Here is a 20,403-nt window from a genome sequence, read left to right as displayed (position 1 = left end):
GAAAACAAGAAAAAAGGAGATGAAGAATGCTAGAAAAATAATTGGGTTTTTTTTGCTATTGTTGTCACATTTCCGCAGCCATTGGAGGTAGCCTGCGTTATGAGAATTTTTCTAGCATCTATAAGGAAAACATAGTAAGTGACCTGGAAATGTGAATGAAAATAAAATAAAATGACCACGGCTAGAAAGGCGCTATATATAGCTGAAAAGCAAATGCAAAAAGTACGTGGGAATATGCAATACAAATAAATGAGCCAGTACACGCACGCAAAATATCAATTCAAAGCCGAGTTGCAGCATGTTGGAACCATTGTCATGGTTCAATTACCAGCGCATTTATATTCCAACAGAAGTGCCAGAACATTGTCGTGACAGCAGTTTATAGAAGGTGGTAATTAAAAGGTTGCATGCGCCTAGGCCAACCACTCACATTTTTTAGCTCACTGGTAGAGAACCTGCATGCGTGGCATAACAGTTTGGTAATCAAATTGTGCACTGTAATCAGTTCTGGTAAATTAACGCATAGGCCCTTTGATCAATCGACGCAATTTCGCTTGGCGTCCTATACATATTGTATTTTTCAAACCAATTCATCTTTTTTCTTTCTTTCCGTCCTTTGATATTTTATTTTACATTTTCGCATTTGCTTTCTAGTTTATATTAACAAAAAATGACCGACGCATCAAATACCGCTTCAAGCACTAAGCGGGGCAAGCAGCCGCAGCCGCAGCCGCAGCAAAACAAATTGAGATTCAGCGTTTTCCACATTCCAAGCGACATTCTCGCAGGGCTTCGGCTGCCAAGCCAGCTGAACAACAACAAAGTGTACTCTAGCAAAACCACTGACAATAGAGAGAAGCAAGCAGAGCCGCTGCGCGCACATTACTCGACGCCGACTATGGACTATGGCGACCACAGCTCGCACATGGTCCGAGCATTTGCGGCCGCGCGGCTGGCAAAGCCAACATGTCACACATGCGGCGGGGTCGAGTTTGAGACCACTGAGGAGCAGCGCTCTCACTTTAAAAGCAGTGCTCACCAGGTCAATATGGCACGCAAGATGGCGTGGCGCAAGGCTCATGCGGACGTGGAGGTGGAGGCCAATGAGTATCCGTGGGAACCCGTGGTGGTTGAGGGCGTGCTGGCTGCTGATGATGCCGATACACCGGAGGGAGCGCGCTTGAGTGGCAATTCGGACGAGAGCAACGAGGAGTCGGCTTGGAGCGAGTCGGATGCCAGCGTGGTTGGCGGCGACGATGATGGCGACAGCGGCAATGCTGTGGATTCGTTCGTGGGGTCTGGGCCTGTCAGTGCTGAGCACGCGGCGGCGGGCGGCTTGTCTAGGGTCGGTGCATTTGGCAGTCGCGGCAGGGCGACGATGGACGCCGAGGCCCTGGCACAGGAGCTCGAGGCGCAGCAAAAGTTGGGGCTGCGCGGAAATAGCCTTGCAGGAAGTGATGGTGCTGCTGCTGGCGACAGCGACGATGGCGACAGCGATGGCGGCAAGAGGCCCAGCGGCAAGGATAGCCGACACACTGCGCCCTACTTGTGGTTTGCGCCTGCCGCCGAGCCCAGCAGTAATGCTGGCAGCGAGTCGGAGCCGCAGGTGGCCACAGCCTACGGAATCCAGCGGCGCATTCTCGTGCCCAAGGGCCAGCACGGCGTACATATCGACGGCGACCAGGTGCTGCGGGATCTGGTGCAAATGCAGCTGCCGGCGGCGCCGGCCAAGAAGACGCAGCTTGAGCTGAAGGGCTCTGAGCCCAAGGTCTCCGAGAACAGCAGCATGTGGGTGCTGCTAGCGATCAATGGCGGCTTTTTCGCAGGCGCCGTGTATGACAACCGCACAGGAGCAGTGGTTGCGCACAAGACGATCCAGCGGTACACGACGCGGCGGAAGCAGGGCGGCTCGCAGGCGCGGCAGGACAACGCGATGGGCAAGGCGGCCAACAGCGCGGGAGCGCAGATCCGCCGGCATAACGAGCAGAAGCTGCAGGACGAGGTGCAGGAGCTGATGGCGCTGTGGCGGCCGCTGCTGCACGACAGCACACGAGTGTTTGTGCGTGTGCCGCGCACCCAGCACAGGGGCTTCTTTGGGCCAGCCGGCGACGCGGCGGCGCAGGCCATGCAGTGGAGCGACCCGCGCATCCGCTCGGTGCCGGTGGCCATGGGGCGCCCGTCGCTGTCCGAGCTGAACCGAGTGTACAAGGAGATCACCACAGTCAGGGTGCGCTCGGTCGCCTCGGGCATCTTCGCCACTGCGGCCAAGCCTGGGCCTGCAGCGCCAGCTCAGCTGAGTAGCGGCGTGTCTGCAGCCGATGCTGCGGCTATTGCTGCCGCGATGGCCGGTGAAAGCTCGGGCGAGGAGAGCGACCATACACTCGAGCCGGAGCCGCGGCCGGACCTGCTGGCGTTCCTCTTCCACGTCGCCAAGCTGGTCCTGGACGAGGTGCAGAGCGACCAGCAGATCATCGACTACCTCAACGCCAACATGGTGCAGCTGCTGGACGCGCTGAGCGACCCGGCGATTGGGCTGCGTTACCTTGGAGACACAGACAGCGTTCAGGCGCACCGCACGCCGACGCTGCTTCATCTGGCGGCTTTGCAGGGCCGCGTCGCCCTTGTGCCGTATCTGATGGACCACGGTGAGGACCCCACGGTGACTAACGGGCACCCGCCGCTGTTTGCCGGCGGCATGACAGCGTACGAGGTGGCCAGGGACCGGCCGACGCGCGATGCCTTTCGTGTGTACCGGTTCGAGCACGCCGACGACAAGGGCAATGCGGTCGAGTGGGAGCGGTCGCGTGTTCCGGATGAGCCGCTGTCGCGCGAGAAGCAGGAGGAGAACGAGGCCAAGGCGCGTGAGCGCAAGCGCAAGGAGCGCGAGCGGCGCAAGAACAAGGACAAGGAGAAGAAAGAGCGCAAGGCCAAGGCCAAGTCGCAGGCCGAGGCTGACGACGAGCAGGTGTTGGACCAGGCGCTGCAGGACAAGCAGCAGAAGGCGCAGGAGGACAGCAAAACGGCGTCGTGGAAGGATGGTCTGCACACGATGTCCGAGTCTGAGCTTCGCGTGCGCATGCTCAGCATGGCTTATGCGTCGGCTGGGTCCTGGGGCGCGTCAGGCGCACCGTCGACGTTGCCGAGGATGGTCGGCGGTGGAGCGCGGTCGAACCCAGCAGCAGCGACTGAGTCGACGCCGCAGCGGCCCTTATCGCCGGCCTCGCAGCGCGCTCGCGACCGGGAGCTGCGGCTTCAAGCGATTGAGCGCCGCCAGCAGCAGCAAGGGCAGCAGCAGAACAGGGGCAGTGCAGTCAATATTGCTGCGGGCGGGTGCACACACTGCGGCAAGCTGCTGCACGGCTTGACTCCGTTTGAGCAGTTTGACTGGAAGTGTTGCAGCCTCAAGTGTCTGCAGGAGCACCGCATTCAGTTTGGCTAGAGTGTGAGGTTCTGTGTACAAATTGAGTTTAATAGATTATTGGTATTCAATTTTTTTGTTCGTTATTCTAGCAGCTTTTGGAGAAGCAGGCTTGCGCCATGCTTGCTGATGCACTTGTTGCGCTCAGTGCACCCCGAGCGCAAGTACACGCAACCAAAGCACCCAGCGTCATTGTCATTGTCACCATTATCACTGCTATTGTTGTCGCACCGGCAGCCGCTAATGCGATCCAGCGCGCAGTGCACAATATCCCGGGCATGAGCCAATGACCTGCGCACAGGGCCCTCCAGAGAATAAGAAGCACCAGCAGTGGCCGGCTGTCTTTCAAAAACCATGATTCTTGGCTGCCTGGAACTACTACTGCTGCTGCTGCTGGCTCGCAGCATCATTGGGGCCTTGCACTCAGTGTCCAAGTCAGCCACCAAGCATCCCACATGCTTGCTCATTGCATACATCAGGGCATGCTGGGCCGCGTGGATGCTCGCCTCGACATTGTGGTTGGCTGTGGATAGTGCGGTGGCAACGGATAAGGGCACGTCGATCCAGACGCCGGCGACATCAAGGGTGATGCTGGGCAGTGTTGAGGGGTGGTCGACCACTTCAATGGTTTGCTTTGTGCGCGCGTCTATGCGAATGTACCCGAATACTTTTGTGACCACTTGGAGTTTGCCAAACAAATATGGCGTGGTAAAGCAAGAAGAGGGAGAAGAATGCAGTGACAATGGCTGTGCCAATGGCAATGGCAATGCAGGGTCGGAGATAGCGGCAAGAGCTCCTCCTCCCCTTCCAATTTCGGTTGCTGCCAGCTTCATAGTAGGTGTGACATGGCGAGTACCGCGCTGGGCAGTGTACCAGGAGACGTTGGATTCAGACACCAGGGCGACACGCGAGTCCATGTCCACTTGATCAATAGAGTACGTGCGTCCACGGTGCAAGAATATACCACCCTCATAGAGCAAATAAGTGGCGCGCTCGCGGTCGACTTCTTCGAGCAGGCGCAGGCCATGACTGGGCGAGGCCGCGAGGATCACCTGCCAGATATCTTCCACCTGCTGTTGAATGGATCGGATAGGGACCTTGAGCGGAGGCCATGGCTTGAAATGCATGGCGCAGATCCAGCGGCCAGACACATGGTCCCATGGCAGCGCAAACCCAGCCGGTTCAGCCAGGACGGCTGTGTTCTGTAAAGACTCTGGGGTGATACCCATGTTTTTAAGAAACAGCTGGTCTGCAGCAGCTGTCGGGTTAATCGGCCTTTCGAAGGCCGCGCACTGCAGATGTGCCCAAGTGACAGGTGGCTCCATGGCGAGCTCAATAGGAGCGGAAATGTTGCGCGCAAAAATATGGGTTGGGTGTTTGAGCGCAGCCTGGTCAACTACACTGGCGGTGGCAATGACCATGGCCAGTGCGCTTCTTTGTGGCTGGCGGCCAGCACGTCCGATCTGCTGCCACAGAGCGGATGCGCTGGTGGGCAGACCAACTATGAGGACGGCATCCAGGGAGCCGATATCAATGCCGAGCTCCAGCGCGCTAGTGGCCACAACCATGCGTGTGTGGCCAGCAAACATTGCCTGCTCAATCTGCCGCCGCTCCCGCGCCGAGTAACCGGCCCGATAGCTCAGCACCTGTTGTTTGAGCGCATGCATCCCACGGTTGGCATCCAGGTAGTCAATGATTTCGCGGTAGACCAACTCGCAAGCTTGACGATACTTACAGAACACTATGCTGCGCAGCCCGGCATTAAGCAGCCGGCTGCAGATTACAGCAATGTCGTTGAAGTCGCGCTTGTGCTTTGCCCTGGCCGTGTCCCAGACAATTATATGGCGTGGGCCGTGTGGCGACCCGTTGGTGTCAATGACTGTGGGAGTTGGAGTGTGCGTTAGCCGACGCATGTGGTCGCCAGGGTCACTGCTAGCCGTGGCGCTGCAGGCGACAAACTGCACATGCGCGGTGCACAGCCGGCGTAGGCGCGCCAGAATATGGGCGACGTGTTGGCCAAATAATCCCTCGTACGTGTGCATCTCGTCAATGATGACCAGCCGCAGTCGGTCCCAGAACGACTGCCAACCGCGCGCGTTCGGCAGCATGGCTGCATGCAGTGTGTCGGGGTTGGTCAGGATGACAGACGCCAATTGTCGGATGTCTGAGCGTGCGCCAGCCATGGTTGGGGTGTCGCCATCGAGCGTGCTGACATTGACGTTGTGCAGACCTGGGGTGCGGTGGATGAGGTCGCGCAGTGCGGCCAGCTGGTCCTGCGCCAGCGCCTTTGTGGGGAAGACCAAGAGAAAAGTGGCCGAGGGCGTTTGGTTTAGAATGTGCAGGATCGGCAGCTGGTAGATGAGTGATTTGCCGCTGGCCGTTGCAGTGCTCACCACTACGCTGCGGCCTTGTAGTATGGCGCCAATGGCCTGCGCCTGGTGTGAGTACAGCTGGTCGATATTGCGCACGCTGCGCAGTGTGTCCCAGATGCTGTCGCTGCTGACCGCTGGCGGAAAAGACTGTGGCAATGGCGATGGGGTTGGTGGACTGAGCACCAGCGGCTGGTACTGGGCGTCAACGGCGGGTGTGACTACAGTGGCTTCTTCGACAATCTGGTTCTGGTAAAAGTCGGCTGCGCGCAGCTCGGCCAAGAAATCGCAGATGGACGGCGCTGAGTCGTTGTTTGGGCCATCATTGCGACTGGCGTGTTCTGCTGCATGTGGCGTATTGGTCGGCATATTATCTTGGATGAGCCGTTGCTGCCAGCCGTCCAAGCTTTGCTCTCTGCTTACTGCGGCACCGAACGCGTCGATCATATCAGCAATGAGGGCGACTGGATTCGGTGCAGCTGCAGCCTGGCGCTTAGGGGCAGCACGCTTGCAGCGACCACTGCCCTGGCCCTGGCCCTGGCGATTGTCGGCACGAGTAGTGCTTGTGATATTCAGCGAAAAAAACAACTGACGTTCGTCGTCGCTGTCGCTGTTCCTCCTTTCATCAACAGAACCGTCATTATAGCCTCCGCGGTTTGTTTCTTTTAAGTAATACGACGGCCTGGCTCTTTTATTCTTATTCTTATTCTTATAGTTGTTTTTGTTAGCAGTGTCGGCGTCAGCGTCCTGTTCGATGCGCGCCCGAGTCGACCAGAACAAGTCAATGGTTTGCGCGCCCAACAGGCCTCGGAACACGGCCATATCCTGCGCAGTCAGCTCAAGCCCGCCCGTGGCCTGGGCCACACCTGCAGCTACTGTGGACAATGCTATGGGCACGCTACTACTGCTGCTGCTGCTGCTGCTGCTGTTGAGCGAGACAAACACGGCGAGTGTGGCAACCGATCTGAACAGGCGTAGAAGCTGTTGTGGCGGCCTGTCTGCCATTATTACAATTACAGTTGAGATGAGGTAGGATATCAGTTTGGCAAAAATGGAGTCAGGGGACAGAAAACGAAACACGAGAAGCTGAATAAAAAATCAGCGGTATACTGAGAATTAAGAAATACATGTATTTATGTTTATATCTGTTGTTGTAATGGTATATTTTTCTTGTGAAACAATGTAGAGAGAGTACAATATTTGGGGGCTGCTGCGGATCGCGGATTAGATCATTGGATCATCGACGGTGATTCATGAGCCTGGGTTGCGGCACTTCCAGTTGTCGCGCACCTGCACCATGACGTTGACCAGCTCGTCCAAATCCATCGTGTCGCCGATACTGGCGATAATACGTTGGATGACCGACGCGTGGTTGCCGTGCGGCTTGTCGTCGCGGAAGCGCAGGAAGCGCCAGACGGCTGGCGGGCTGTATTCGGGGTCATAGATGGTCTCGGCAATGCGGCCATCCAGGCGGGCAAGATCGGCAAAGTGCGTGGCCCAGTCGTCGGGGCGCACAGCCATAATGCCAAAGAGCTCGTAGTTGTCGCCGCCCAGCCACTGGTGCAACTGCAGCTCCGGTGCATTGCTACTGTTGCGTGTGACGCGGATCTTAAAGTCAATGGAGTTCTCGCCGGCCGGCTTCCACTTGACTATGGTGTTGCACGTGCCGGGCATATAGGGCGCCTTGACGGCGGTGAAGATCAGGCCGTCAGACTTGTGGTAGAGGCGCGGGATGATCTGGTCGTAGACCTTTTGCACGCCGTAGCTGCGCTCAAACAGTTTGACCTCGGCCACCACTGGCACGAGCCGAGCGGCCTCGGGGCTATCGTGGCGGCGCGCGGCTCGGAACGGCCCAACGATGTGGTCTCGCAAGAAGCCGAGCCGCTTCTCCAAGTCGCGCTGCATGCAGTTCGCGCCAAACACGACCAGCGCGTCAAAGGCAAGCAGCTTGCGCACGCGCGAGCCGTCGGGCATGACGTCGATAACGAGCTCGGCGTCGATCAGTGTGTTGTGGTGGAAGCGGCTGCTGTCGCCTGGCGTCGGGAATGCCAGGTTGGGTGCGAAGAAGTACTCGTTTTTGCGCGTGATGAAGAACGTCTGCGGGCCCTTGTCCGTCGCCAGCATCAGCACCAGAACGCGGACGCCGTCGGACTTTTCACATACGAGGTAGTTGTGCGCCAGAAGCTGGCTGATGCTCTCGGACGCTGTGAATGACACTGGCTGCGCCCCTGGAAACGTCGTCCGGTTGGTGCCGGTAATTTCGCCAACCAGCCGCCGCAGATTGTATGCAACGTCTGCCGGAACAAGCCGCCCGGGGATCTCTGGAATTTCGCCAGCCATCGTGAGAGGAATTGGAGCAGGAGGGGGGAATTGGCGCCGATTAGCGAGAGAGAAAAAATAGGAAATAAGGAAAGAGTGCAAAGGAGAGAGAGAGGCAGGCCGCGATCAAGCGGGATAAATCAGGATCAACCGCTCCCCTTCCTTCGTTCCCTCTTATTCGATTTTGGCCGCTTGTTGGATAATTTTGTCGTCACCCATGAAAAAAAACCTTTATTTTTACTGCTCAAAATAAAAAATCCGAAGTCACATTGCTTCAGCAAGCCTTCCTCTTTCTCGCCGCCAATCATTTAAACATCCCAAATCCGCCTCTTTTAACAACCAATGTCCCGCGCTCAGCCCGAGGACAAGGCCGCCGAGCCTGTGTCGCATTCCATTTCCAATTCCGAGTCCGAGTCCGAGTCCGAGTCCGATTCTAAGTTCATCACCACTTTAGAGCCCAAGCACATTCAAATCGAGGCCACTTCCAATGACATTACTGCCAGCTCGAATGGCAATGACAATGACAATGGCAATTCCAATGCAAATGCAAATGCAAATGCAAATGCCGACTCGGCTTCAGAGAGCGAGGCCGAGGCCGACGATGAGCCCAAGGCTAGCAATGAGCCCAAGGCCAAGGCCAAGCCCGACGACGACGATGATATCGACGACCTGCTGGCCGACTACGCCGACGACGAGACCTCCATTGAGCTGATGCACTCGCGGCTGGACTCCCTCGACGGGCTCGGGCTGGAGCGCTTCCATGCGCTCGAGTTCCTGGGCTGCCGGCAGAATCTGATCAAGGACATGCGGCCAGTCACCGTACTGCAGTCGCTCAAAGAGCTGGATCTCTACGATAACCGGCTGAAGCGGATCGAGGGCCTGGACCGCCTGACGCAGTTGACGTACTTGGACCTCTCATTTAACAATATTCGCCGCATCGAGAACATTGATATGCTGGATCAGTTGCAGGAGCTGTTTTTTGTCACAAACAAGATCCAGGTCATTGAGAACCTCGGGGCGCTGACCATGCTGACCAACCTGGAGCTGGGTGCCAACCGCATCCGCACCATCGAGGGCCTCGACCAGCTGGTCAACCTGGAGCAGCTGTATCTGGGCAAGAACAAGATCGCTCGGCTGCAGAACCTGGGCACGCTGCGGCGGCTGCGCATCCTGAGTATCCAGAGCAATCGCATTACCAAGATCGAGGGCCTCGAGGAGCTCGAGTGCCTTGAGGAGCTGTACCTGAGCCACAACGGCGTCGAGCGCATTGAGGGGTTGGAGAACAACACGCGGCTGCAGATCCTGGACGTCACTAGCAATAAGCTGACGGAGATCTCGGGCATCCGCCACCTGCCTGTGCTCGAGGACCTGTGGGTGTCGGGAAACCAACTGGCGTCGTTCGAGAACATCGAGAGCGAGTGCGCGCCTGTGGCGTCGCTGAGGACTGTGTACTTTGAGTTCAACCCTTTGCAGCGCGCACAGCCCGCAAACTACCGCCGCAAGGTCATGATGACTCTGCCGCAGCTGACGCAGATCGACGCGTTGCCATGCCGGTAGAAAAGCGAATGTCGCCTTGGCTCCTTCCTGAAAGAAAAGGACATTCAGAGGCTGTGCGCCCATTCGCTGCCGCTGCTCTCATGCTTGTCCTGCTTTGTGGAGCAGCGCCTTACTTTTATACTTTTATTTTTTGTCTAGCGTGTGTGTCGAGTCTTTGTAACAATTTAAGTCAATTCTTGAGAAAATCGAATAAATATCAGCGTTGCGGAGAACAGCACCATGTCTGCCGCCTCAACAGCACAGGGTTGGCACTGTACACCTCTCCCCCGACAAAGCGCAGAGAGGACACCTGGCAAGCCAAAGAGCGACGATCCCTCCCAATGTTATTCATTTTTATTAGACATTTCGCACTAGCGCCTTTTTTCCTGTCCCCTATTCCTGCGCAATTGTAATTATTCTAAGCGGGCCGTTGTTTGTATTTCCGTCGCTTTTGTTTTGTTTATGTTTCTATTTCCCCGCCGCTTTTGCTTTTGCCCTTGCTTTGCTTTGCTTTGCTTTACTGTGCTTTGCTTTGCCCTTTGCCCTCACTTCACTTCACTTCAATAACTTGACCCCTTTCTTTATCTTTTTGTTTCCTAGTCCGCATTTCACAACTTTATTATTATTATTATTATTACTTTCCATTTGCTCAATGCATCTCGCTTGCATTGGCTCGAATATCTTTAACTGAAACTAAAAATTAAACGGCGGCTCTATTAAAATACCCAGTCCACCCAAACAGCCACACCGGCTCGATACGTTATTAATATTATTACACATTTTTGCTTGCAAGACCAAGACCAAGACCAGGACCAGGACCAGGACCAGGATCTGGACTAAAAGCACACACATATACTATTTCTCATTTTTTCGGTCTCTTTCGTCCTATATTTCTTTGACGCTTCGTCTGCCGCAAATATAAAGATGAAGTACAGGTTCGTTTCACTTTCAAAAATAACTCAGGGCAAGGCACTGGACTGGTATTACACTCCTCACATTAACACAATAGTGTTCCCATTCTGACTGCTAATCAGCCCTGCCGCAACTTTACTTGTTTTTATTTTATTTACATCGTGCCATGCAGTAGCTTTGTATTTGGAATGCTCGGCAAGGATCAGCCGGCAGCGCAAGACAACAGCGGCGAGTCCTCTGGCGCCCGCAACATCTCTGGAAATGGCAACAGCAGCAACAGCAACAGTAGCGGACCCAACATCGGCACAATCGCGTCCAACAACGGCGGCATGGCCAGTGGCGATCCAGCGGGCGAGTTTCAGGCCGAGTTTGTGTGCAAGCAGCGGTTCGCCGACAATTTCTGGTCGCTCGACGAGCGGTGCATATCGGTACTGATGCACAAACTGAAGAACGCCAAGCAGACCAGCTGCGACATTTTGCAGATGGTGTCGACGCGGGCCACCATGGAGGACGACTTGGGCAAGAAGCTGGCCAAGCTGTCGCGCGCCGGCCTGGGCACTGAGGAAGTCGGCAGTATCAAGGATGCCTTGCGCACGGTGCGTGCCGAAATGGAGAGCAACGCCAAGTGCCATTTGGAGCTGGCCAGGCAGCTGCGCACCGAGATTGAAAAGCCGCTGTCCTCATTCATCAACGACCAGCGTGCAAAGAGACGCGCGCAGACGTCGATCATTCAAAAGACCGAGGGCGATCGGAACTCGCTCAGGTCGCAGCTGCGCAAGCTGCAGGACAAGCGGCGCGGCGACACAAAAAAGGTCGGCGACCTTGACTTACAGGTCAACGGGCTGCAGGGTGTCGGCGACCCCAAGCTGCGCACCAAGCTGGACCGCGCACAGATGCAGCAGAAGGCCACAGAGAACGAGTACGTTGATGTGAGGGAGCGCCTCAAGGACGCCGACCAGCAGTGGTACAATGTCTGGCGCTCGGCCTGCGACGTGTTCCAGGTGCTCGAGGAGGAGCGCATAGAGTACCTGAAGACGTGTCTATGGACATTCACCAACCTCATCTCGAGCAGCTGCGTGGCTGACGACGAGTCGATGGAGCGGATCCGCCAGGATCTTGAAAAGATCAGCGTTGCTGACGATATTGCAGAGTTCATCCAAACATTTGGAACTGGCGCCCCCGATCCAGAGCTCGCGCTCGGCCAGCCGGCAGCCGGCGGCGACACCGACCGAGGTAGAGGCAGAGGCAGAGATAGGGGCAGAGGCGGAGGCGGCCACAATTACAATCACAGCAACGGCCAGCAGCCCCATCGCAACTCGTCGGACTCTGACGATGCAGGCAACACGGACAACGCGCTCAATTCCGGCGCGCGGATGCATCGCCCAACACCCAGCACTGGCGGCCAGGGCTCGGCCATCCCGGCACCAGCACCGGTCACGTCATCGCCGGTGTCGTCGTTCTCGCCTGGCACTGCCATGACGCCTGAGCATCCAGCGTACCTCAAGCGCTCATCCACGCCGAACAGCATTGGCAATAGCAACAACACTTTTCCGTCGATTGGCACCAGTGGCACTGCTCGCTCAGGGTCAATATTGGCACCGTCCATGTCATCGCGGCCGCAGACGCAGGAGTCCATACGCCAGCAGCACCAGCAGCAGCAGCGCCCGGTATCGATGCACGCTGCTGCCGCCGGCAACCCGCCTATTTCGGGCAGTCCGGCGCTGCACGGTCAGGCGCAGCACCTTTTCAACGCCAATTCCAACTGGAACAGCCGCCCGGTGTCATCGATGCAGGGGTCCATCGGGGCCAACAGCAACTTCCGCCGTGCAAGTAACAACGATATGTATGCCATGGGGGCGGGTAACCATCAGCAGCAGCCACAGCCACAGCCACAGCCACAGCAGCAGCAGCCGCAGCAGCAGCCGCATCAGTTTGTCCAGCGCACGAACTCGCAAGTGGCCATGCGTCCTGGCGATGTGCCGCCTGGTGGCTACATGGGCGCAGGCAACGGTGGCGTGTACATGGGGGCGATGGATCCGCGTGCACCGAGCAATGTGGGCATGTACCGTGGTGCCAGCGCTGAGCCATCGCTCCCCATAACAAACACGGCCCAGCAGCAGCGGCCAGGCACTCCCAGCCAGCAGCCGATGGGTGACATGAACAGTGGATATGCAATGAACTCGTTTGCTCAGCAGGCACAGCTGCAACAGCCGCCGCGATTGGACTCGCCGCGGTCGCGCGCCAACACGTACAACGGCCCACAGCACACCGGCAACTTTGGCACCCTGACGGGCAACACGCAGATGCACCCATCGCCACAGCAGGCCTTTGTCGGCCCAGCCGTTGGTGGCGTTAACGGGGGCATGGGGCCTCACAGCCAGCCTAACTCCGCGCCAAGCAGCCCGTACCAGCAGCCGATGGGCGCCAACAACCGGCCTATGTCTTCAGCAGGCATGCACAATGGCCAGGCGCCTGGCCAGATGATGCAGGCACCTGCAATGCACTATGGTGCAATGGGTATGCCGCCAAACGCCGGCCCGCCGCAGCCTGTGTATCGCTCGGCAACACCTGTGCAGCAGTCTCCGCAGTATGTCGGCAATATGATGAGTCGCCCGCCAACGCAAATGTCGCACTCGCCGGTGTCTCGTGTGCACCCGCAACAGATGGGCAGTGCTGTGCCATCGCCGCAGATGAACCAGCGCGTCCCCAGCGTCATGAGCGGTAACTACCAGCACCCGCACCATACGCAGCAGCAGCAGCATGCAGCGCCTGCTGCCACGAATAGCTCTGCAGTGGCAGGCGCTAACCAGCTGTCAGAGAGCGGCAAAGAGATTTTGTTTTATGTCAAGGTACTCTACGACTACGACGCCGATAACAACAAGGAGCTCACAATAAGAGAGGGCGACGTTATCTCTGTCCTCGCGGTCAGTGCCGACGGCTGGTGGGACGGCGAGATGACTGACCGCCGGACTGGCCGCGCAATCCAGGGCACTTTCCCGTCAAACTTTACCGACCCAATCTCGCACTAGATTGATTTTTGCGCCAGACTCTATTTCATTATGCGTGCGTGCTATTGCCATTGCCATTTTGATAATAATATGTGTTATTGTCGTCCATTGGTTTATTTTGTTTTAGTTGCAATGGCTCCCATCCTTTCATTATTAGGACTTTTGTTTGCATATATTCTGGTACTTGTCTTTTTTGTTCTTTTCCAAATCCTTTTTATTGTTTTTATAACGAGTGATAGACATGTGTGCCGAATAATTAAAAAAGAAATGGATAACCGGATAATCAAATAGTTTAATGTAAAACGTGTATATTGAAAATTATTTTTAGAGCATAATGAATATTTAAACATGCTGTATGTTAACTTGTGCATTTCATAAGTATACTAAATTTATATTCTGTGAAAGCTAAGAAAAGAGAAGAGCGAGAACTAATACATGTTGTTGGTTTGCCCTTTTGATGACTGTGAGTCTTTGTACCCACAAAGAAAAGGGCAACTGATGGACATTGCCTGTAAAGGAAAGCTGTGCCCAACACTCCTTCATCCTAAGATGTTACCAACTGGTCTGAGTAATGCCTAAATAAGTCATCATCAACATTATATTCGTCGATCCAATCTGACTCGGCTTCTGAGTAACCAGTCCACTGGATGAAATATTGTCTGTGGCCTTAATGATCACGATGATCCAAAATGTCATCGACTTCAAAACAGTCTGAAGTATTGTCAACTGGTCCTGGGCGCAGCAGCTCAGTTGGTCTTGAAATGTATGCCTTGGGTTATGATATGTGGAAAACATTGTGCACAGACATTGGGAGGCAGCTCAATGCAGTATATGGCAGATGAAAGTGCCTCTAAAATCTTGTATGGCCCAAGCCAGCAGTCACACAGTTTAGCAGGTGAGCAGTTGCATTCATAGTCAGAGTTGATAATGGTGGCACTGATCATGAGATCTCCAGCCTTGAACTGAATGTCGCAGCAGTTACAGTTTACTTGGGCTGTCATTGCATCCTGGACAGCTGCCAGTGTGTCGTGTGCTTGACAGATGACTTGCTGGTGACGGTTCATGAAATCGGACAGGGACAAGTTGGCCTGCTTGGTCTGTGGGTTGAGTAGGACATTGGGTGTGACTGGTTCATGGCCATGTACAACATGCATTGGTGTGAGCTCAGTGCCAGCTTGCTTGGAAGTGTTGATCGAATACTCAGCAAATAGCAGGATGTTGTCCCAGTTCTTTTGGTTGTAGTCAGTAAATGCATGCAAAACTTGTTCAACTATTCGATTTCTCCTCTCTATCTCCCCATCTCCTTCCGTGTGTCTTGCTGTTGTCATATTCGTCTTGACACCACACAATTTCATTAGCTATTTCCAAAAATCGGACGTAAGACGTGGGTCATTGTGATACAAGAAATTGCAGCTTGTCTCCGGCAATTGATTAATGAACCAGTAGCTAGTTAATTCCCTACTTGCATATGTGGAAATTCATATGCACACATAGATACCAATGAATATGAACAGTAGAAGCTGTTCATCCCTTAGCTTTCTTTTAGTTTATTTTGTTCAAATATATATCTTTAAAATAACAATAAGCATGTGCAAAATATGAACTAGGATTGTCCAAGTAAATGTTTTGTTGAAAGCCCGTTGTAAATTTTTCCAACACATTGTAAAGAATGCGACTAAACTGGCAAGGGTGGTTAAGAATGCCAAACTCAAAATGACATTTGTATTTTAAAAATAGAAACCACCATGCATTTAATAAAATAGTATTTTAACATGTAAATTTTGAACACATTAAGCCTGTTTTAAATGAATTATTTGCAGCGCCATTGCTGAACTAATATTTTAAACCGAGCAGTTTTGCAAACTTGCAATTGTATTTTATTAGCTGGTCGAGATCAACTGATTAGTCAGCCTTGGTTGTTTAGCCAGATAAACACTCAATTAATAGTCATACAGGGACACACGTCACATAGCTGTACTGTCGCACTCTATCAATGCATAGCGCTTTTAGAATACATAATTATATATATATAGTGTTTATCTCTTCACCTTCACCGAACATTCATAGAGCTCCCAGATTCCAACAAAAAAAGCTGAAATTGATCAATAAAATTGATTGTCTACTGCGCCACCTTACCCACCACGGGCTCTATTTTAGAACCTGGCTACATGCCTCTGGCTACGCAGAGCTGTGTCTAATTTTCTGGTGGTGGAAGTGTCTGCTGAGGCGTTAGTAAAATTAAACCCAAGCACTCGATCTATCAACTAAAGCATCAATCGTGGTCATATAGCTAGTGTGTGCTACAAGAAATTGCGGCTTGTCTCTGGCGATTGATTAATGAATCAATCGCCAGTTAATTCCCTACTTGGACATGCGGGAATTCATATGCACATATAAATACTAATGAATATGAACAGTGGAGGCTGTTCATCTCTCAGCTTTCTTTTAGTTCAAATATATATTTTTAACACAACATAGTGTGCATATATCCTGCCCTCATTTCTATCGTCTGCAGCCACTTTGGTAAGCCATCATCATCTTCTTGTTACTGATTTGGTATTCAGGATGTTTGTTGTAATAGAACTTATTCGTACTAACTAATTTTATTAAAAATCCACTATAAGGGAGCTTAAAGAGCTCCGCTTATCTATTCGAAACTATCGCCCGTGAAAATAGAAATCGTGATCGTAAACAATCACAATTTCAAATAATCGCAATTTCACAATTGAAATCGTCATGTGACATTGCAATAATTGATGTCACATTTGTCGAGATTGGAGTTCTTATCAACAATCAGCATTTATTAGGCGTCAAGGATACCCTCATTTCCCGCTCGACATGCAAGCTCACACTGTCTCTTGTAACAGCCCTGCTGATTATGTACAATCTCATTTACAAACACCGTTGCTTGTTTTTGCGTGATTCCCTTGAATTTTCTTGACCAGCGTTGTGTACCTATACTCTGTCAGCTCTTGCCAACTACGACTCATATCCAGGTCCAGCTTCTTGTCCTGGTAATGGGGGTCTACATGTATCTTGAGTTTCTCCAATGTGCCATCTATTGGTGCCGGATGCACCTGGAGTTTGTTAACCATTTCAGCCAAATGATCTTGCAGCTGGGTCTTAAAGATCCAAGTCAAAGTTCTCTCGCATTCATAATTTTATGCTTCTGTTGTGGACACATGAAACATGTGGCTCTGTGTCTCAATTGGCTTGACAGCCAGGCAATGGGGCATAAACGCATCTCCAGTTCAGTGTACGTGTCAGGGAAGCATATTTTTTTACAGCAGTGAATGGCAGGGCCACCATGCTCCCAAAAGAAACAATATAAGCTCAGAATCAATGCGCAAGGAAAAAGAACAATGCCGATTGGAAATTAATCTGTAAATATAATTATTTCTTGTTTCCATATTTCAGCCAACCAAATGCAAGCATGAGAAGCTCAAAGTTTTTTGTTTATATTAAAAAAATTGTTTTTTTGTTTTTGGCGCAATCCATCGCAACAAATTTTCACCTTTGCAACTTTCCACCTTTACTTTTACTTTTAATATTTGCTTTTTTTTTTCCAATTCGCACCATTTCGTTCAATTTGTTTTTTCTTCGATTTTTATTACTTTTACCATACCTTAGTGCTTATCACACACACACACACACACACACTCTCTCTCTCTCTCTCTCCCTCTCTTTATATTTCCCTTTCCTTTTCTCTCAATGATGTCTGAGCTAACTCCTCCAAATAAGACCCCGCCGAATCAAATAGGCGTAAGTACTTGAGTATAAACAAATTATTACGATATTGATGAATTGTTTGTTGTTGTTTATTTTGTTTGCATATAAAACTAATTTGGTCACTAATTTAAACTTTTGTATTACTTTTTATTAGAACAGCAAGACAGGTGGCACTATCCAAACGCCCCAGAAAATTCAAAAAAGGGAGGAACTGCCGCCCGGGGAATCGGAACCCCCCGAAGTACGCGATAAGCGCCGTCAGCGGCTGCTGAAATGTCTCGGCGATAACATTGAGAAGGTTGATCTGTTTGATGACTTTGTCGAATCGCTGGGCGTGAAGCAGCAGTATGCCCGGTTCATCAAGGATTGGCCTGATCTCTTCCTCAGTATAGCCAGGGGGTCGCCAATGGCTGATAGCAAGGGCATCTTAGCCAATACAGATCGCCCGGTTGAGGAGTTCAGCGATTTCCCCATTGCTGACGTGTTCAAAAGCAACTCGGGGAAATTGATGGGGTTGGCTAAGGAAGCTCGTTTGGTCAAATATTTTATCTTCCTCTTCGACGCGATGGTCAATGCAGTTCGTGTCGCAAATAGAGTTATTTCAGCAGGCGAAACTCCAATCCCAGACCACAGGCTTAAGCTGAAGGACCATCAGACCAAGGTTATACCAAAGACTCCGCACAAGCCAGACATCGCGTTTTACTACAGAAACTACGCAGAGGAGAACGCTCATTCCATCCATGCTATACTCGAGGCTAAGATGGATCCAGATCTCAGCGGACCCATAGAGGATACTCGTGGCCAGCTCGCAGATTATGGCCATTTGCTCAACGATAAGCAGGCAACCCGCACGTTTGCGCCTGTCTTCTACCTCCATGGGCATCTCCTGACGCTTCATGCATATTATCGTGGCGGGCTGTATATTATCGAGCTCGGCCAGCTATTCTTTGATACTGGTCGTTGTACGTCTGACGGAGCTGAAGATATCCAGACATGCCTCATGCGGTTCTGGTTCCTGCTGACTCTTGAGTCGAACATCTTCGGACATTTCTGCGATGTCTCGAAGAAATCTAGCTCTTTCATTTTTTCGCAGCAAGTCGATGTGGAGAGCAAGGGCAATTCGAAGATCGAAGTCTTATATTCGGTTTCCCAGGATGTCAAGGGTGTCAAGGATGTCAAGGATAGCGCTGCTCTATTTTGTATCAAGGAGACAATAGCGCGTTATTCATACATGATTGGGCGCCATGTCCATTTATTCCGGGGGAAATTCAATGGGAAGCATGATGCTGTGCTGAAGCTTTCCTGGACCCCAGTCAATTGTTTGCCCGAGGGCGCTGCATACGCCATCCTCAACAAGAGACCAGTCGAATGTATTCCCAAGATCTTTTCGAGTGGCCTGCTCATCAGCGACCTTAATGGATACCGGCTGGAGTTTGTGCTCATGGAGTACTGCGGCCAGTCAATGGCCGAGTATCTGAAAGTCAAGACTGACAATCAGAAGGCTGAGCTGGTTCCTGGCTTTGTCAAGCAGCTGACCCTGTGTCTTGCCCAGGCAAATGATACCGGTGTCCTGCACAGGGACATCTCAGCAGGAAATGTGTGCGTCAAAAACGACAAGGTGTATGTCATTGACTGGGGCTGTGCCAAGGTCGTTGGCTGGGGCACTGCTGAGGATGCTGCCAGGGACACTGGCCCAACTCAACTTAAACATATTGAGGTTGCCGAACAGTGGGGATTCAATGCAACAACAGTGGGACAAGTGGAGGTGGCCAAGGACCCATTTACAGGGACGCCGCTTTTCATGGGTATTCCCATGCTCAGCAGCAGCCCCATCCGGGGAATCCTCGACGACCTGGAGAGTGTTTTCTATGTCGTTATGGACGCAGTACGCTCAGCTAATACTAAGAGGGATGATGTTCAGGGGTTCAAGTTCCTGGACAGCCAAAGCCTGGCTTTGAGTCGGTACAGCATCATGATGGTTAAGGAAAAGTATCTGGAATTGTTTGGGATAGGAAATCCAGGGAAGATATTCAGGAACCTATTCCACTCAATGCGCCGGTTCTTATTTGAACCGGGAAACCAGTACATTAGCCACCAGCTCTGGTGGGACAGTAAATTTGTCCGGCAGGCCAACTGGGATGCTGCTCCTGAGTTTATGCATCCCAAGGCGGTTGAGCTCCTCAAAGAGGATAATGGCCAGTTTAAGCGACCAGCTGAGGACGAGATCAATGCTGGGTCATTCAAGAAGCTAGCACTTTAGCTTTTTTTGTTTTTAATAAATCTTTTTACGACCCAAAAAATTAACTGCAAAAGATAAAATTATACATTTTATTCATATTTTCTCCACGTTTAATAAAGATTAAAACTCTTGTCTGTTCCTCTTTTATTTACAGATTCACCAACCCACCGATCACCTTTCGCCGATCACTTTAACTGTAAACAATAAATACTTTTAAACTCGCATCTTGACTAATTTTACTGAAGGCTGATTGCATCCATAATTTTCGATTTTTGTTATTTTGCCAAATGATTTCAATTTAACGTTATTCTTTCTTTATTTTTCCTTTCCTTTCCTTTCTAATTCACAGTTCGCATTTTACAATTTAGTATTTTTTACACACTTTCAATATTCTTTTGCTAGCATAGATGATAACCGGCATTACCTTGCAATTGGCGTCAGAGCAGCACTCGGCACATACCAGGTAGTTTTGCATCTTCTAGGCCAATCACAGTATGAGTTAGATTTCTGCTGCACACGCTGACAAAAACAGTGACATGCCTGGTACGCCAGGACCAATACTTCCAAAAGGGAGTGCAGACAGTGAGGCGGCGTTGGACATTCAGATGCTCTGAATGGGTAATTATTTGGCACAATTGGCGCTGCATTCAGACAGCTTTAAACTGCGGGATATTGCGTCTGAGTTGCTGCTCGATACGGCTATACAGTGAGAGATGCTGCAGCTGATAGTCGCGTAGGCTCTGGGTAGTTCAGCAGTAGAGGGTGGCCGGTTGAGGATAGTTGTATTTCTGTAAGTGCCGGTGATGACGCCGCAACGGGTCGGCAGGGTGGTTTGGGCCGGTAGCGTTGAGGTGCTGGTGGATGCTATGCGCG

General features: G+C 52.1%; 6 protein-coding genes across 6 annotated transcripts; 4 read left to right on the top strand and 2 right to left on the bottom strand.

Moving 5' to 3' along the window:
* Window positions 1-611: 611 nt before the first annotated feature.
* On the top strand, window positions 612-3,482 carry BX661DRAFT_188995 (uncharacterized protein). The gene has a single exon (XM_051537516.1). The coding sequence runs from the start codon at window positions 671-673 to the stop codon at window positions 3,437-3,439; it is 2,769 nt and encodes a 922-aa protein (XP_051388743.1). The 5' UTR covers window positions 612-670; the 3' UTR covers window positions 3,440-3,482.
* A 19-nt stretch (window positions 3,483-3,501) lies between these two features.
* BX661DRAFT_146654 (P-loop containing nucleoside triphosphate hydrolase protein) lies at window positions 3,502-6,156 on the bottom strand (the record flags this gene model as incomplete). Its single annotated transcript, XM_051533185.1, has 2 exons — window positions 3,502-4,211; window positions 4,275-6,156. The coding sequence occupies 2 exons, from the start codon at window positions 6,154-6,156 to the stop codon at window positions 3,502-3,504; spliced, it is 2,592 nt and encodes an 863-aa protein (XP_051388742.1).
* A 745-nt stretch (window positions 6,157-6,901) lies between these two features.
* On the bottom strand, window positions 6,902-8,535 carry BX661DRAFT_188991 (mRNA capping enzyme, catalytic domain-containing protein). Its single transcript, XM_051537515.1, has one exon. The coding sequence runs from the start codon at window positions 8,125-8,127 to the stop codon at window positions 7,039-7,041; it is 1,089 nt and encodes a 362-aa protein (XP_051388741.1). The 5' UTR covers window positions 8,128-8,535; the 3' UTR covers window positions 6,902-7,038.
* Window positions 8,536-9,980, top strand: BX661DRAFT_188990 (uncharacterized protein). Its single transcript, XM_051537514.1, has one exon. The coding sequence runs from the start codon at window positions 8,818-8,820 to the stop codon at window positions 9,661-9,663; it is 846 nt and encodes a 281-aa protein (XP_051388740.1). The 5' UTR covers window positions 8,536-8,817; the 3' UTR covers window positions 9,664-9,980.
* A 960-nt stretch (window positions 9,981-10,940) lies between these two features.
* BX661DRAFT_134204 (uncharacterized protein) lies at window positions 10,941-13,562 on the top strand (the record flags this gene model as incomplete). The annotated part of the gene is made up of 2 exons (XM_051532636.1): window positions 10,941-11,787; window positions 13,006-13,562. Coding segments are annotated over 2 exons (1,404 nt in total), but the record flags the coding sequence as incomplete, so codon positions are not given.
* Window positions 13,563-17,276: 3,714 nt separating this feature from the next.
* On the top strand, window positions 17,277-19,551 carry BX661DRAFT_173553 (uncharacterized protein; the record flags this gene model as incomplete). Its single annotated transcript, XM_051533879.1, has 2 exons — window positions 17,277-17,324; window positions 17,446-19,551. The coding sequence occupies 2 exons, from the start codon at window positions 17,277-17,279 to the stop codon at window positions 19,549-19,551; spliced, it is 2,154 nt and encodes a 717-aa protein (XP_051388738.1).
* Window positions 19,552-20,403: the final 852 nt, after the last annotated feature.

This window comes from Kickxella alabastrina (assembly GCF_025024165.1).
Source record: "Kickxella alabastrina strain RSA 675 chromosome Unknown BX661scaffold_35, whole genome shotgun sequence".
In the NCBI taxonomy this organism is placed as follows: domain Eukaryota; kingdom Fungi; phylum Kickxellomycota; class Kickxellomycetes; order Kickxellales; family Kickxellaceae; genus Kickxella; species Kickxella alabastrina.
The sequence above is the reverse complement of the archived record's forward strand: the minus strand, read 5'-3'. Positions and strand labels throughout refer to the sequence as shown.

Coding starts and splice junctions, on each gene's coding strand:
- BX661DRAFT_188995 (XM_051537516.1), top strand. CDS start 671: ATGACCGACGCATCAAATACCGCTTCAAGCACTAAGCGGGGCAAGCAG.
- BX661DRAFT_188991 (XM_051537515.1), bottom strand. CDS start 8,127: ATGGCTGGCGAAATTCCAGAGATCCCCGGGCGGCTTGTTCCGGCAGAC.
- BX661DRAFT_188990 (XM_051537514.1), top strand. CDS start 8,818: ATGCACTCGCGGCTGGACTCCCTCGACGGGCTCGGGCTGGAGCGCTTC.